At 36.8% G+C, this 13,984-nt stretch overlaps 1 protein-coding gene across 3 annotated transcripts in view; it reads right to left on the bottom strand.

Annotated features, from left to right (window-relative positions):
• Positions 1-2,969: 2,969 nt before the first annotated feature.
• Positions 2,970-13,984, bottom strand: part of GCC2 (GRIP and coiled-coil domain containing 2) — a 30,262-nt gene continuing 19,247 nt past the window's right edge. The window contains exons 18-23 of one of the 3 annotated variants that reach the window (XM_027674995.1): positions 12,965-13,141; positions 11,287-11,504; positions 9,745-9,939; positions 8,801-8,940; positions 7,737-7,938; positions 2,970-3,907 (exon numbers count right to left, since the gene is read on the bottom strand). In XM_027674995.1, the coding sequence (XP_027530796.1) occupies positions 3,708-3,907; positions 7,737-7,938; positions 8,801-8,940; positions 9,745-9,939; positions 11,287-11,504; positions 12,965-13,141 (1,132 nt within the window). In that variant the 3' untranslated portion in view covers positions 2,970-3,707. The other 2 variants (XM_027674996.1, XM_027674997.1) reach the window with 2 other exon arrangements.

Below are 13,984 nucleotides of genomic sequence, written 5' to 3'. Positions count from 1 at the left end.
TGCCTCCTTATTTCTGCTTACAAACCCCTCACAAAGTTTAACTTTATGCTGCTAATTTACTTGGCATCAGGTGGAGAAGTGCCATTATCTCTAGCAGACAAGTCAGGATACAGAGACAGAGAAACTGAAATTAAATTCACAAAGGAAGCATGTGGCAAAGCAGGGAATTTGGACTCCATGTCTCCAGACCAGCATATTAATCACAAAATTAATCCATCTTTTTTTCCCCTCCCATCTCTCCCTGCTAGACTAGCATAAAATGCAATTTTAAGTAGCCATATGCTTTTGATGTTCTGTTTCCAGAACATGTTTACATCTTCCATCACTGTTGAAATTCCAAACTTACTGTATTGCAGCTGGCAGTGGCACTTAGGGACATGGTTTAGAGGTAGACTTGGCAATGCCAGGTTAACAGTTGGAACTCAATGATCTTTGAGGTCTTCTCCAAAACAATTGATTCTGTGACTATAAGTGACAGCAACCTGTTCCTGTACCTCACTACTCTCACAGTTAAGAATTTCTTTCTAATATTCAATCTTAAGCCTACCCTGACTCCGAGTGCCTATTAGCAGAGCAGTCCCATGGTTGTTTATCTTAATACAATCAATGGAATTAAATTGTAAACTGGGTCAGTGTTCTTCATGTCACACCTCCAAAGATATGAAGTTAAAGCAACAATGAAGGAAACTTTGAGCAGGTAAGTATGAATAATTTTTGAACACAGAGTGTCCAGCTAAATATTCCTAGCAAAGCTGTTAAGGAATTCGCAAGTAACAAATTATTTTTATAAAAGCAGTCAGATTTCTGCTTCATGCATTTTAGACACACATAATATATTTGGTGTCACCATTTCTTGAAAGAGGGAAGGAGATTGTGCAAGAACAGAGATATTACTTTTATAGATCAATCTCAACCCCCTGCAAAATTGATCATTAAAATTCCATATTTAGCAGCATAAATTTCTCCTTTGTGACAAGGTCAGTAATTGGACAGACACAATAATGGCTAAAGAAAAAGCTGATAGCAGCACCACAAAACATGGCCCTTAAGAAATAACTTAATGACTTTTGGCTATCATGGTATTATTCTCATATTTTTCATTTAAGTGTGTCATTTTTCTATTTTAAGCTTTTTGTCACTGCAATTCCTATCCTTCCCAGAATGTTATAAAAACTGTTGTTAGCTTTTCTGTGTTTTCTGAAAATCTCCCACCTGCAAGATACGTTTGATATATCCACCATCTCCCACCACTCTGCTAACAACTGGTTTAACCGGTTTCCAAGAGAAAGGTTGGCGGGGAATGTTTGGGCAGGGACAGAAAGCCGCCACATCAACAACATGAGCTGTTTTAAGTGTTTATCACCACCAGCTGCTTTCTTTTCTTCCCACTGTTCTATAGGCTGTAGCCCTCTGCCCGTGGAGTGAAGGGACCACCCACCTGTCCCCCTGCAAAGGCAGCTTCACCTGGATTGCTGCAGCTGCAGGGTTAAGTAAATGCTGTGACTACTAGTGAGAGGGGATTTACCGAGTCTGTATAAATATTTGGGTGCTAAAGCTAAACTGATAGGATTGGCATTCTCCCTTGGCAGGAGTAACACTGAGCATCAGCAATGTCACTGCACAAAGGGCAATAACAAAGTAAAGCAGTATTTAAGTAAAAGCTTTTTTTTGGAGCTCTGTAATGGTTTCTATGGTTTTTATATTTAAGATGCTCTGCATGGTGCAAAGGGCAAGATCCAAGAGCTGATATGTACCTCCCCTCCGGAAACAGTCTCTCAGAAAAGCTTCGATTTTCAAGCAATGAAACAATAAAGCCTGCTTAAATCCTATACTCATATACAGCTGCTATCCAAGGTCTATGAATTTAAAACACTTTCAAAGGCCATTATAAGAGGACTGGGAGTGTGCCCAGGCCCAAAAGAGCATACTGTTTTTTACACTGATTACATTCACCTTGGATTCGTAAGAAGCCTTCAGGCATTTAACTGACAGCAAAAAATAAACGATTTGCTAATACCAAGGTGTACTGAATTGTTGGAGCATTAACTGATGCACATTTACACTCTTTTACTATCCTCAGTTTTCATTATTCAATCCAGCCTTGATCCTCAGGATGAGCCTGACGAACACAGGACAGTAAGAAATCTCTTGAATCTAAGACATACCTTCTCAACCTTGCACAACCATATGACAAATTTTAATCAAATTCAGCTTAAAAAGCAATCAGATGATTATTTCCCTTCCCCATATCTATATATTTATGTGAAAGCTGTTAGAAGTTGACTGTATCAGTCTCCTTTTTGACTCTTATATCCATTTACTATGTTTTCTTTTTGCAGCTTATGATCCCCCTCCCTGAACATGTATTTGTATAATAAGCACAACTTAAGAAAAATGGTTGGTAAGAAGATAAACACACCAAACTCCCTTAAATCAAGCAAACAAACCAACCACCTCCTTCTTCCTCCATAGAGCATCTAATCTTTGCACTAGGACAACTATGCAGATCAAGGAAAAATTATCACAGGGAATTAGGGAACAGGTCATTCAAAGTTGACTGCTATTAGAAGGGGGTGCCAATTTATTAGGTGGCTCGTACTTAAAATAAACATACTAAGTACAATCCTTTTAACATGGACATTATTAGCTTCTGCATCCCTCCTCTCCTTCATGTCAGATATTGTCAGATCGCTGGTAACAATCTAGCAACACATTTGAAGTAATTTAAATGAGCCTTTTTTTAAAAAAAAAAAATTCTAAAAAAACCCCACCCATAACAAAACAATTTCTTTTCCAGTCATCCAGATGACTTCATTGCTCTTATCATCTTCTAAAGTAAAAGCTGTGGATACTATACTAGGTCCATAAAATATCTTTAATACATTGGTAATCATCCCCTTGTTTTCTACCTTGCACCTGTAACATTTTCTCAGGTAAGAATAGGCATTCAGGTAAAAAGAAAGGCACTCTGTTGAGTAAAGATGAATTTTATTGAAGTGATGGCCACATGAAAAGACCATCCAAAACATTATTTCCAACCAAAACACTTATCTATCCAGACTTCCAGTTCTGAAATTACTACAACAAATATATTTTAACCTCTTCATACATTTGGTTTCTCAGCTTGTGGGTGGTGACTGCTATTCGCAAGGCTCCTAAGGGAGATATTTTTACAGTACCAGTAATAATGGAAGTAGCAGGTAGTTGAGGAAGTATTGGTGCACTAGGTGAAGCCAAGGCATAAGTCACATGAAGCATAGGTGGTTCAAAGCCACTTAGTACAAACTAAGGAGAGTTTTTAAGCATTCCTCCACAATTTCATGATATATCATCTGCTATCAAAGCAAAGGGATGGAGGGAGATAGCCGAGGGAAAATGTAACTTTAGAAAATTATCTAACCCTGTATTCTCAGTTGTACTTTGGGGAGGGAGGGTCACGAAAGAAAAAAGCAACTCTACTTTCCCGTGTATCATTTCTAACATGGGTTCCTTTTGGCCATCCTGAACCCCAACTACAACTGGCCACATCTACACAACAGCCTGACAAGCTCTGGTCTTCCTGTCTTTCAGCTGGAGCACTTTTGCTTGCACAGATGAGTCTCTCTCTTGGGTAAAGGGAACATGAAGGGTATACAACCTGTTTCTAAGTCAGCATTAGGTAGTTAAAAATTCAGCCGCAGTGCACACGCAGGTCTGGGAATTCTGAATTACTCCCATTTTTGGTTTTTAATTAATAAATATACTCTGCATAGTGACAGCAGAATCTTTATTAGTAGTAGTATTATTATTATGCCCTCCTTAGGCTTGGGCTGAAGGCAGGCTGATAGAAGATAAAAATTGGTCCTAAGCTTATAAACTCTTTGGGCAAGGGTGACATTTTCTAGGAAACATTCTAACAAACATGGCAGTGTAAAGAAAACAAAAAGAACCAGAAAGCAAAGTTAGCACAGTGCTCTTCCAAAAAATGAGCACCATAGAATATCAAGAAGCAGCAGTACTAGTTACTTCAAACTGCTTTTTGAAAGCAAATCACAGCTACAATGCTGTACATTACAAATGCAAATATATGACATATAAAAAGTTTTCTATGCAAAATAATCCTGCTTCCAGTTCACATTCTTCTGCAAATGTCTTTACTGCAAATGTCTATTAAACTCTGATTTATTTGCTTACCACAAAGGTAAGTCCTGGCAATCTTAGCAACAGAACACAGTTTAGTAACAGTTATTAAAATACTTTTGCATTAATTAAGATTTCAATCTTCCATTGTAAAAAAAAAAGTAATGCAAGTTGTTCACTACATTCATAAGTACAGTACTCAAGTTTTACTAAAAACAGTGAGCATGCAACTCAGACTTGAAAGAAGTCAATAAGCAACTGGTATTTAATACAACCAGTGATATATGTTACTTGCATACATTTATTCACAGCTTACAATGTTAAATAATTTACAGTTCTGAAATATGTGCATTTTAAGAGGAACTTGTCACAGCTCTTCAGCAATAGCAGAGACTAAATCAGGTCAGCTGCAAATGGAGTGTGAACTAAGCAAGAAAAAGCCGTACTCTTCTACTTATGTGCTTCCATTGTTGAAATCACAGCAGGAGAATGACTTGCACTTATTTTTATACATACTTCAAATCTCTCCCTTCACTGAGTTTTGGCATTCTTTTGAGTGACATTAACCCAACCCAGCTGTGAACAGAGTTAGAACTCAACATCTGAGATCTGGTGCAAATTGTGAATGCTAAAGATATGGTAAATCCTTCCAAAGGCCAATGCAAGAAAGCCTAAACGTAACCTCACGTTTGATACTTACAGGCATCTAAAAGACTCATCCCTCACACTACTACTTACCATCAGTTCTGTGATCTGAAAGTCCACAGAGAATGTTTTCCCCGGTAGCACAAACTATAAGGGTTCCAGTTAAAACACATATTGGAGGGGAAGTAAAAAAAAATGTGCCTAAGATGGAAAGGAATTAAAATATCTACATAAAGCCCATTAGCTTTGTTGATTGTGTACTGGAATATATACAAGAAGCAAAAAATTAAACCAAAAGTACACTAACTGAACAGTTTATTCTCAATGTGTTGACTTTCTGCTGTTCATATGTCCAGATTTATCTCAGCCCTAAATAAGGCAATATTAAAGGAACAAGCATCATTTCCTCAGAGCCTCAACTAAGACAGGTAGGAAAGGAAGGATGCTATTTAGTATTGGTATGTGTACCACGGAATGATTCTCTGTAAAACAGCACAGAGAGCATGAAAATATGAGTGAAAAGTATGGAAAGATTCTAGTTGAAACGTAAACAGGATATAAACATATGTGTATGCATTTTAATAACTTACAAATAAATTAAGATGGTGAAAGGTAGTATGGACTGTAAAGGGGAGAAGAGAATTGAAAGTAAAAAAAGGTGCTGTGTTGATAAAAGAAGTAGAGATGGTAAAGATTTATTTTTCTCAGAAAAAAACATAACATTCTGTTGAGTAATCCAGAACAGAGATTATCTCATCTGTGCAAAAGATCTGTGCACACACAGTTAAGTGAGAGAAAGGTGTAATACCTTCAGTCATCAGACCATTTAAAAAATGCACCTACTGAGAAAAGCTCCATCCTGTTCTCTTAGAAGTTAATGCTAGAAGTCTGACCTATGGACTCAGATTCTTTCTTTAGTGTCTTCAATATGACTAAGTCAGTATGGGTAGTCTTTTCATCTACATATGGACATCGCTATAGTAATGGAACATTTCTTCCTGGTCTTTTCCCATAACTTCTGACTTCAGGTTAAAAAGCCATAGCTTAAGCCTTTTCTCCAAAAGCTTCAGCTCACTTAGGACCTCTGAGTCTTGCAGTATATCCTAAGACCTCCATAAATGTCATTAATCTCTACTACAGTACCGTGCCCAGATAAGCCAAGCATTGTATTTCATAAAGATTTATGCACCCGCTACATTTTGTGAACCATCGCCTTGACATTTCAATCTAGCTTTTGCAAAAAAAATAATTTAACAAAGACTAAAACTTTAGTTCAGAAAATGCCCTTTCTGTTTCTTAATTATCTTACATTTTGTAACAATCACCAGTGAGGAAATAATTTTAAATTTCTAAAACATGCAGAGTATAGCACTAACCATATAGATTAGCTAGCTGACAACAATACGTGAAAGCAACTGTAAACTCTTTTAAATGCTTTAAATCTAAAGTCTAGTTATTCCAGTTCATATATTAGATCAAGTTTTTAAATTTATATCAAAAGAGCCATTACAGGTTTGTCGAATTCTGTTTCCAGGCAATTTGCAATTAATTTGTCATTTCTCATAGTTCTTATCATCAGCTTTAACATTTACAAGAAAAATAGTTCACTGTTGCCAGAGCATAATGTAGAACCATCTTTCAGGGCTACTGCGGGCTTCTTTCTTAGAAGAGCCTAGAAAACTGAAAGTTACACACAAAAGTAAAAACCTGTAGTTCAACGCTACAACACCAACAGATTTTCTACAATAAGATTTCTCTTTTTTGCAGTTGTGGAATGTGTTTAAAGATTCAGTGTTTCCACTGTTTTATCGAAGTCCTGACCAGCTGTGGAGGTACGAAGCCCACCCAGAGGGCCGTGAGGTACTCTCTTCCTCACCTGAAGGAGGAAGAAAAACATTTCAGTTTATTATGTTAGACATTGCATTATTTGGTTACATGACCTTGCCCCCCCTCCCCACCTCTATCCTTTTTCAAATGCTGTCCTCAAACTTATTGAGGAGGGAACTCACTCTTGGGCTGCCACAGACATGTTCATGGATTGTATCACCAAGTCCATTTTACTTTGGGTACTTAAGGATGTTTGAAAAAAGGCCATTTATCACCTTTCTCCACAAAAATTCAATCAGTCTTCATTAGAGGGCCAGAACAACATCAAAACATCTAATTTTTCCAAATGCACAGCCTATCATGGAATGCATGGAACGCTTCTCTTTTTAATGTGATTTTGTTCACAAGTTGTAAGTGCTTAAAAGTAATATAAGCACATGGTGCTTACTCTTCATATTAATTTTTAAATAAAGTATAGGTCTGTTGTTAATGATGTACAGGAAGCTACAGTTATTGCTTTTGAGAAGTTACAAACAATACCTTAAAAAGCGTTTTAAGGGAACAAATGCCCAGAGTATTTGAAGCAGAGCCAGAACATTATTATACACATAGCTCCTGGGTTCATTTCTTGCAAATGCTTAACTCTTTTTATTTCCTTCCCTAGTTCCTTAATTTCTTGAACAAAAAACATATTTTCTTTAAGTTATTTTTACAGTTAATATATAGAAACTAATATTAGATCTGCAGTACTGCCTTGAGAGGACCACTTTAGTTTCCTATTTGGAACATTTGCCAAGAAAGAATTTCAATTATATTAACCTCCATTTTGACAAAAATTTTTTTAACTCTACTCAAAACATGAACACGTTTAATTTCTAGAACTTACTATATTTTTCCTAAAATGTGCATATTTCAGAAGAAATTATATTTCACCTTAATTTTATTTATATTTTAGGGTATTTGTTCTGTTTCCTGAACACTGAATAGTAACTTCCCAACAAAGGAAAATGGTTTTATGACTAGCTCGCTAGCATACCGTTGCTAAGTTTTCCCTCAAAGGTCTACACAACAGAAAGCACAGAACTTCAGTTGCCTTTATACCCATTTCTCCCTTTTTTTGTGACAATATTTTGAACACCACGTACCTTGGGCAATTGCAACCAGCTTCCCCTTCTCTTCAGGGCTGAGCTGCAACATGGTGTCTATTACTGGGAGCAGCCGCTCTTTCTCGCTTCCTGATTTTAGAAATATGAACTGCAGTAGAACATTCTTCAAGTATTCTAAATTAGCCACAGACTTTTCTCTCTCTTGATTTCTTTCCAGTCTTCTTATTTCATTCTTAAGAAGCTGCAGATGAGGGAAAAAAATATGCAATATTGTTTGCTGCATACAGCAAGCAACTGAACAAAGGTCTTTTGAAGACCTAATAAATTAATTGCACATATTGCTTCAAAAAGAATAGTGTGCGCATACAACATATTCAGAACAAAAATCCAGTGAAAATTGAATATGTGATAATATTGTACAGAAATAACTTATTATTGATCAAAAATAACCTTTTTTGATAAAATTTGTGCAGTAGTTATAACAATTTCAGTGATAAAGAGTAGTAAGAGTGGAACAGTTAAATATATTAAGAGAACTGATGATATCATTCATTAGGAAACATTTTAGAAAAGAAAGCCTGGCATATTCAGGGAATATGCTAACTTCAGAAATGTCTTCAGAAAACTCAGGGAGGTGCAATCAAATCAAACCAAACTCATACAATAGTACATGTATCTTCTTTTAACATAAGACAGCTAAAAGGTTACAGGAAGAGAAACCAGACAATGCTTCCCTTGGGGTTTACTGCTTTTGTCTAAGTGAAAACAGTAGAGACCCTTTACTAAACATTAAACTTACAAACTCTTGAGGTTTTTTTGTAGAAGGTTTTACTCCACACTCCCCTCCCCCTCCCCCCACCTCACCTTCCCACCCAAGTAGAAACTGTGGTGAAAAAAAAACAAAACATCCAAAACCAAAGACTGAAGTCAACTCTGGAAGCACTAATTAGACCTGTGCAATAAAAGCTCCTTCAGAATTAAATTTTGCATCACCAAAATCTAATAGACTGGGATTTTCTGAAACATATTGAGTGTTAAATATTTGGTCTAAGAAAAAGACCATGGAAATTAGAGCTGTCCTCACGTCTTGCATGTCTGCTAACCTTTATTTGTTCCATTAGGATTGCATTGGTTGCTTCTGATTCACGAAGTAATTCATTCAAGTGATCAGCACTCTTTGCCGTTGTGTTTAGTTTCTGAATCAGTTCATCCTTGGTGAGTTCTGCTTGCCACTGAGATGGTTCTGCAATTAATTGGAAAAGAAAACTAAGAGAAGGAAAAAGCACTTGCATCTACCTCATACTAACTTAACATCAGGACTTGATTAATGTAGTTCCTTATAAACAGAATTCATGCAAAGTCAGACTGCAGACTTAACAGGCATCAATGCTGCTGCTGCATGCTTATTTTCTGATCTATTTTTGTTTATATATTAGAAGGGGACTGGCAAAACAGTTCTAGAGTACATCAAGATATATGGTTTTAATTATTCTTTGTTTCCTACCCGTAGATAGAGATTTTCAACAGTTATCTACAGTGTTCAGTAGATTTTTAAATCATGATTAGATGCTACCATGTATTTTTCTGGGTTTCGGGGTACTCTTAGAACATTGTTCTTCACGATGGCTTTCATTTTCCTAGAAAGAAACCTATGAATAAATTCCTGCTCTAATTAGCCTCATTGAGAATAACAGAAATTTTATCCTTTCATTAATCAGGTTAAATCAGCACTTAACTGTCCCTAGTATAGACTCATTCAGAATACAAAAAGTTCTGCAACTATTCACTTGCTTGCTCATCCAGTCTTTTCCCTTTAGAAACTCAGAAATACATTTTTAAATTACTAAAACCTGTAGTAATGTTTTATTTTGCGGTAGCAAGCTTAGTCCTTATTCAAGAATAAAACTCCTACAGAAATTCAGGACAGTGTAAACTCAGTGACACTTAAGGAGGCTTGTGTCTTGCACCTAAAAGCATGAAAATATGAGAGAAGAAACTTCTGCAACTTTATGTAGGCAAGTGCTTCTAAAAGCCACGTTCTACCTACCAGGTTTTGCTTCTGATGAGTTCAGAAGTTGTTCCAAGGATTGTACATAGGTGCTGGCTGAAGAGACAGACTCTGTGTCTGTTGTTTCCATACCTTCTCCCTCTTCCCTAGCTACAGTGTGCACATCGAGAACAGGAAGGTCAGTGTTTCGCCGTTCTCTCAAGTTCTTCGTTCCTGGATTTGAAACAGCTGGACCTGAAAGATACTTCCTGATGTTTGTCATCAGCATGAAATCGGGAGGGCTGTTTCATAGATGTGACTGTCTCAGACTGAGAACAGTACACGAACTAGTCTTCAAAATGCAGGTGAAGAAAAAAGAGAAAGCCAGATACATAACATTTATAATAGAAAAATACAGCCTTTCACCTCCAAATGATCATTACAATTAAAGCCTGTTTCTAAACCTAAAATTTACTGGCAATTTTTATTTCAGTGACTATGAAATCTTCATTCAACTCTCCCTGAAGGTATGTTGTAGCTATCAGAGTGACAAATATTTTTAAGGCAAACCGAATTAGCTTTTATTTCAACCAGTCCTGTGGGAGGCATAAAGTCTTCTGTTTTAATGCTGTGTGCAGGACCCTTCTGCTTCAGTAATAGACTAACTTCTTAAACTGTTACTGCTGCTTGGCAAATGTCCAACTACATCCTGGTTAGTAACTTTACAGATACAAAAATAACACTTGAGCCTGAAGACAGTAAAATCTTAAATTAGAAGAGGGATCAAATGGCAAGTATATCAGTAACAAACATTCTTGAAACAGCTTTCAATACACTTTTCTTTAGCTTCACCTCTCGTACTTGAGGCAGATGTCTGGTATGCTCCAAAACCTGAGACAACCTAAGTAATTTCTCCTCATCTGTCTGACAATGCAGACACTGCAGAATAGATAACAGTGATGCAGATTGGAAGGGACCTACAATGATCATCTAGTCCAACTGCCTGACCACTTTAGGGCTGACCAAAAGTTATCACGAGCATTGTCCAAATGCCTCTTAGACACTGACAGGCTTGGGGCATCAACCACCTTGCTAGGAAGACTGTTTTAGGGTTTGACCACTCTCTTAGTAAGAAGATACTTCCTAATGTCCAGTCTGCATGTCCTCCGGGCAGCTCTGAACCATTCCCACACATCCTATCACTGGGTACCAATGAGAAGAGCTCAGCATTTCCCTCTTCGCTTCCCCTCCTCAGGAATCTCTAAGAGAGTGATGAGGTTGCCCCTCCCTCCTTTTCTCCAGACTAGACAAATCCAGAGATCTTTCCCACTCTTCACAAGACAGTCCTTCCATCTCTTTCAGCAGCTTTGCTGCCCTCCCGTGGATGGATTCAAGGACCTTAAGATTCTGAAGGGACAGTAAGTAATAACAAAGACACGTTCCTTACTTGGTATCTGTGGACTGATACAGGATGCTGCAGTCTCCAGAAAAGGTTTCTGGTAATTTACAGAATCACACACTGTAAGCAGGTTTTAGATTCAGACTCAGGTGCACAAATTTGTAACTAACTCAAGAAACCCTGGTACTGTGCCTGGAAGTTACCTCTGGTACTTGGTTCACTCTTGAGTTGGAAGAGCTGAGCTTCTACTCTGGAGAGTTGCTGCTGAAGTGTCTCTACTGTTTTCCTGTGCTCTTCTTGCAGGTTCCTGACTTGATCTCTGAAATTGTTCCGGAGAGCTTCATTCTGGGCTGTCAGCTGACTCAGCATCTGGGCGTGCTCTGTTTTCATGACCATGTTCTCAGACTGTATTGTGCAGAGTCTGAAAACAGCATACACACAAACAGTAAGAAACAACAGCAAAACACTGTAATTTTTAATTTCAAAATTTTTAGAGTTTGAAGCAGCTTTCAATTTTCATGTGTACGATTATCTTAGAATGACCATGCAAGTTTTTTCCATTTAAATTCCTCTTTCTACAGGGAAAATCTAAGACTGAAAAAGTTACGCTGATTACCTATCATTTGAATGCACTGTGCTATATAAACTCTCGATTTCTATTTTAGAACACAAAATTCAGACATCTTTGGGGAAAAAAAAGAGTAAGTATTAGAGATACAGTGCTGTAAACCTTCTTAAATTCTAGAATTGCAACATGACTGTTTTATAGTGTCATACAGGGCATGTCACTTACCTTCTACTTCACTTCTTATAACACTTATTTATGAAATACTTATGCAGGACTTCTAAAATCAGAGGTTTCTAAGAAGCTAAGTTTAATTTAACCTTCAACTTTCAGCGCAGAAGAAGGCAGAAGAGTGTAGCTGTTAGCAAGAAAAATGTCAGTAACTGACCAATTGTTGGGGGTTTTTTTTGGTTTGGAGGTACTCCAGAAGCACAACAAAATTGTCACAAGCAATTAAACAAGTGCACGTATGGAAAGACTAAGCACAGGACTTGCCCTTGTAAGCTTAAAGACTTACAAAGAGCCAGCATGTCAAAGAGCAATCTCTCTAAGTATAAAGAGAACCTACAGTAAAGTGGGTTGTTTCCAGAAAAATGCAGGACGTCATTTGGTTGATTATAGTGAGCCATCATCTGGCTACCAGAAACAGATAAAACTGTACAAAGATGGTGACAAGAAGTCAACAGTTCCTAATACTGAGTTGTAATTTTTAATGAATATTTCATGTGAACTTCTTTGTACCCTCTACAGAGAAGGGAAAGATCCTTTGTGAGGAGCTCAAGTACTAGTTACTCAGGCAATGTGATACAGATTAAACAGATTCCTTTCATTTTGAAAGAAACAGCAAATTAAGACTGTGGCAAGCATAGACTTAAAATCCAGTACTTTCTGCAAGAAAGGCAGTTGGTGAATACAGGACTGGGTATTTTGTCAGTGAAATTGTTTGCTCTGCATATAACTACCTTATTTTTTTAACAGGAAACATCCCTGTAATTTAGTTGAGCAGTACAACACAAATGTAGTGCTGAGCACTGGACTTTAAAATAGTCAATGTGCTTAAAAATGTTAATTTTTAAATCTGATAGTTAAGAGGTAGAAAGCTTTCAGAAGTCTCAAATTCCCTGCTACTATTTCATTTTCATTATTGAAACTTCTGATGGCTCATGAAAAATAGCAAACGATCCTTTTGAAAATTCCTTTAACTTTCTCAATGATATGCCCTTTCTTTGAGAAATACAGTTACACACCACTACATGTCCAGTTCTTAAAATTCACACAAAATAAAATATCTGTGTCTATTCATCAGCAGAACATACTTTTCACGGAGTTCTGCTTCTTTTGCAACTGTCTCTTGCAGCATCTTATTATGTCTTTCCAGCAGGGTGTCGTGTTCAGACTGCAGTGCCTGGAGTTCAGACGCATTCATCTGTGAGTTATGCTGAGCATCTTGCAGCTTAACTTTCAGTTGATCTATCACCATTTCCAACTGTTCTCTGCATGTGGAAAAAAAAGAAATACACTACATATGTTTAAAAATAATTACAGAATAATTCAGAACCTATACTATATAAACAACATAATAGATAGCTGATCCAAATTGCTTATTTATTAATTAAATCAACACAGCACCATGACCAAAATATCTTAGAATGTTACTACAGAAGAAGCAATTAGCAAAGTTCTGATCCTGTTTCAATATAGGTACAAATAGGTTTACCGCATCCCATCTGAACTGTTGGGAATGCAACTATTGGGGTTGAAAGAGTGACTATTATCACTTTCTATTTCAAGCTGGTTTGGGGGGACAAGACAGAAGGACAATAATATGTGGGATTCAGCTGGGAGAAAAGATTTCGTCTTAAAAGTGGTAGAGGCTTTTTTTTTGTTTGTTTAGTAAATGCACATCAGTTCAATGAGACCAAATACAGGGGACAAATGGCTGGAGTATATTTTGAGCAAAGTACTAGGAAACAACATCAAATTTATAAAAACAGATAAACTCAGTTGGTCAGAAACAAATCAAAATTAGATACACAAGGAAGAAAGAGTCTTAAATGACATAAGTTCTCTTTTTATGCTTTCTGTATTTATATATGCAGACATCTCCATTATCTCATGAATTGTATACCTCATTAATCTTAGAGTTGATACTTATAAATAATTTCTTTGGAACTATTTCTCATCTGTTTATTTCTTGACCAATTTGTTTCCAAGGTGACTCTCTCTCACAAAAAAATAACAATATTAGAACTTCTTAAAATTCTTCAAAAAGGAGACACACAGAAATGCAACTGTTGCAGTTTACTTGCTTCAAAAGACAGGAAGTCTTTTTTAAA

This window comes from Neopelma chrysocephalum, unplaced genomic scaffold (assembly GCF_003984885.1).
Source record: "Neopelma chrysocephalum unplaced genomic scaffold, ASM398488v2 Primary Assembly neopelma1_25, whole genome shotgun sequence".
NCBI lineage: Eukaryota > Metazoa > Chordata > Aves > Passeriformes > Pipridae > Neopelma > Neopelma chrysocephalum.
This window is presented reverse-complemented; position numbering and strand designations above follow the sequence as displayed.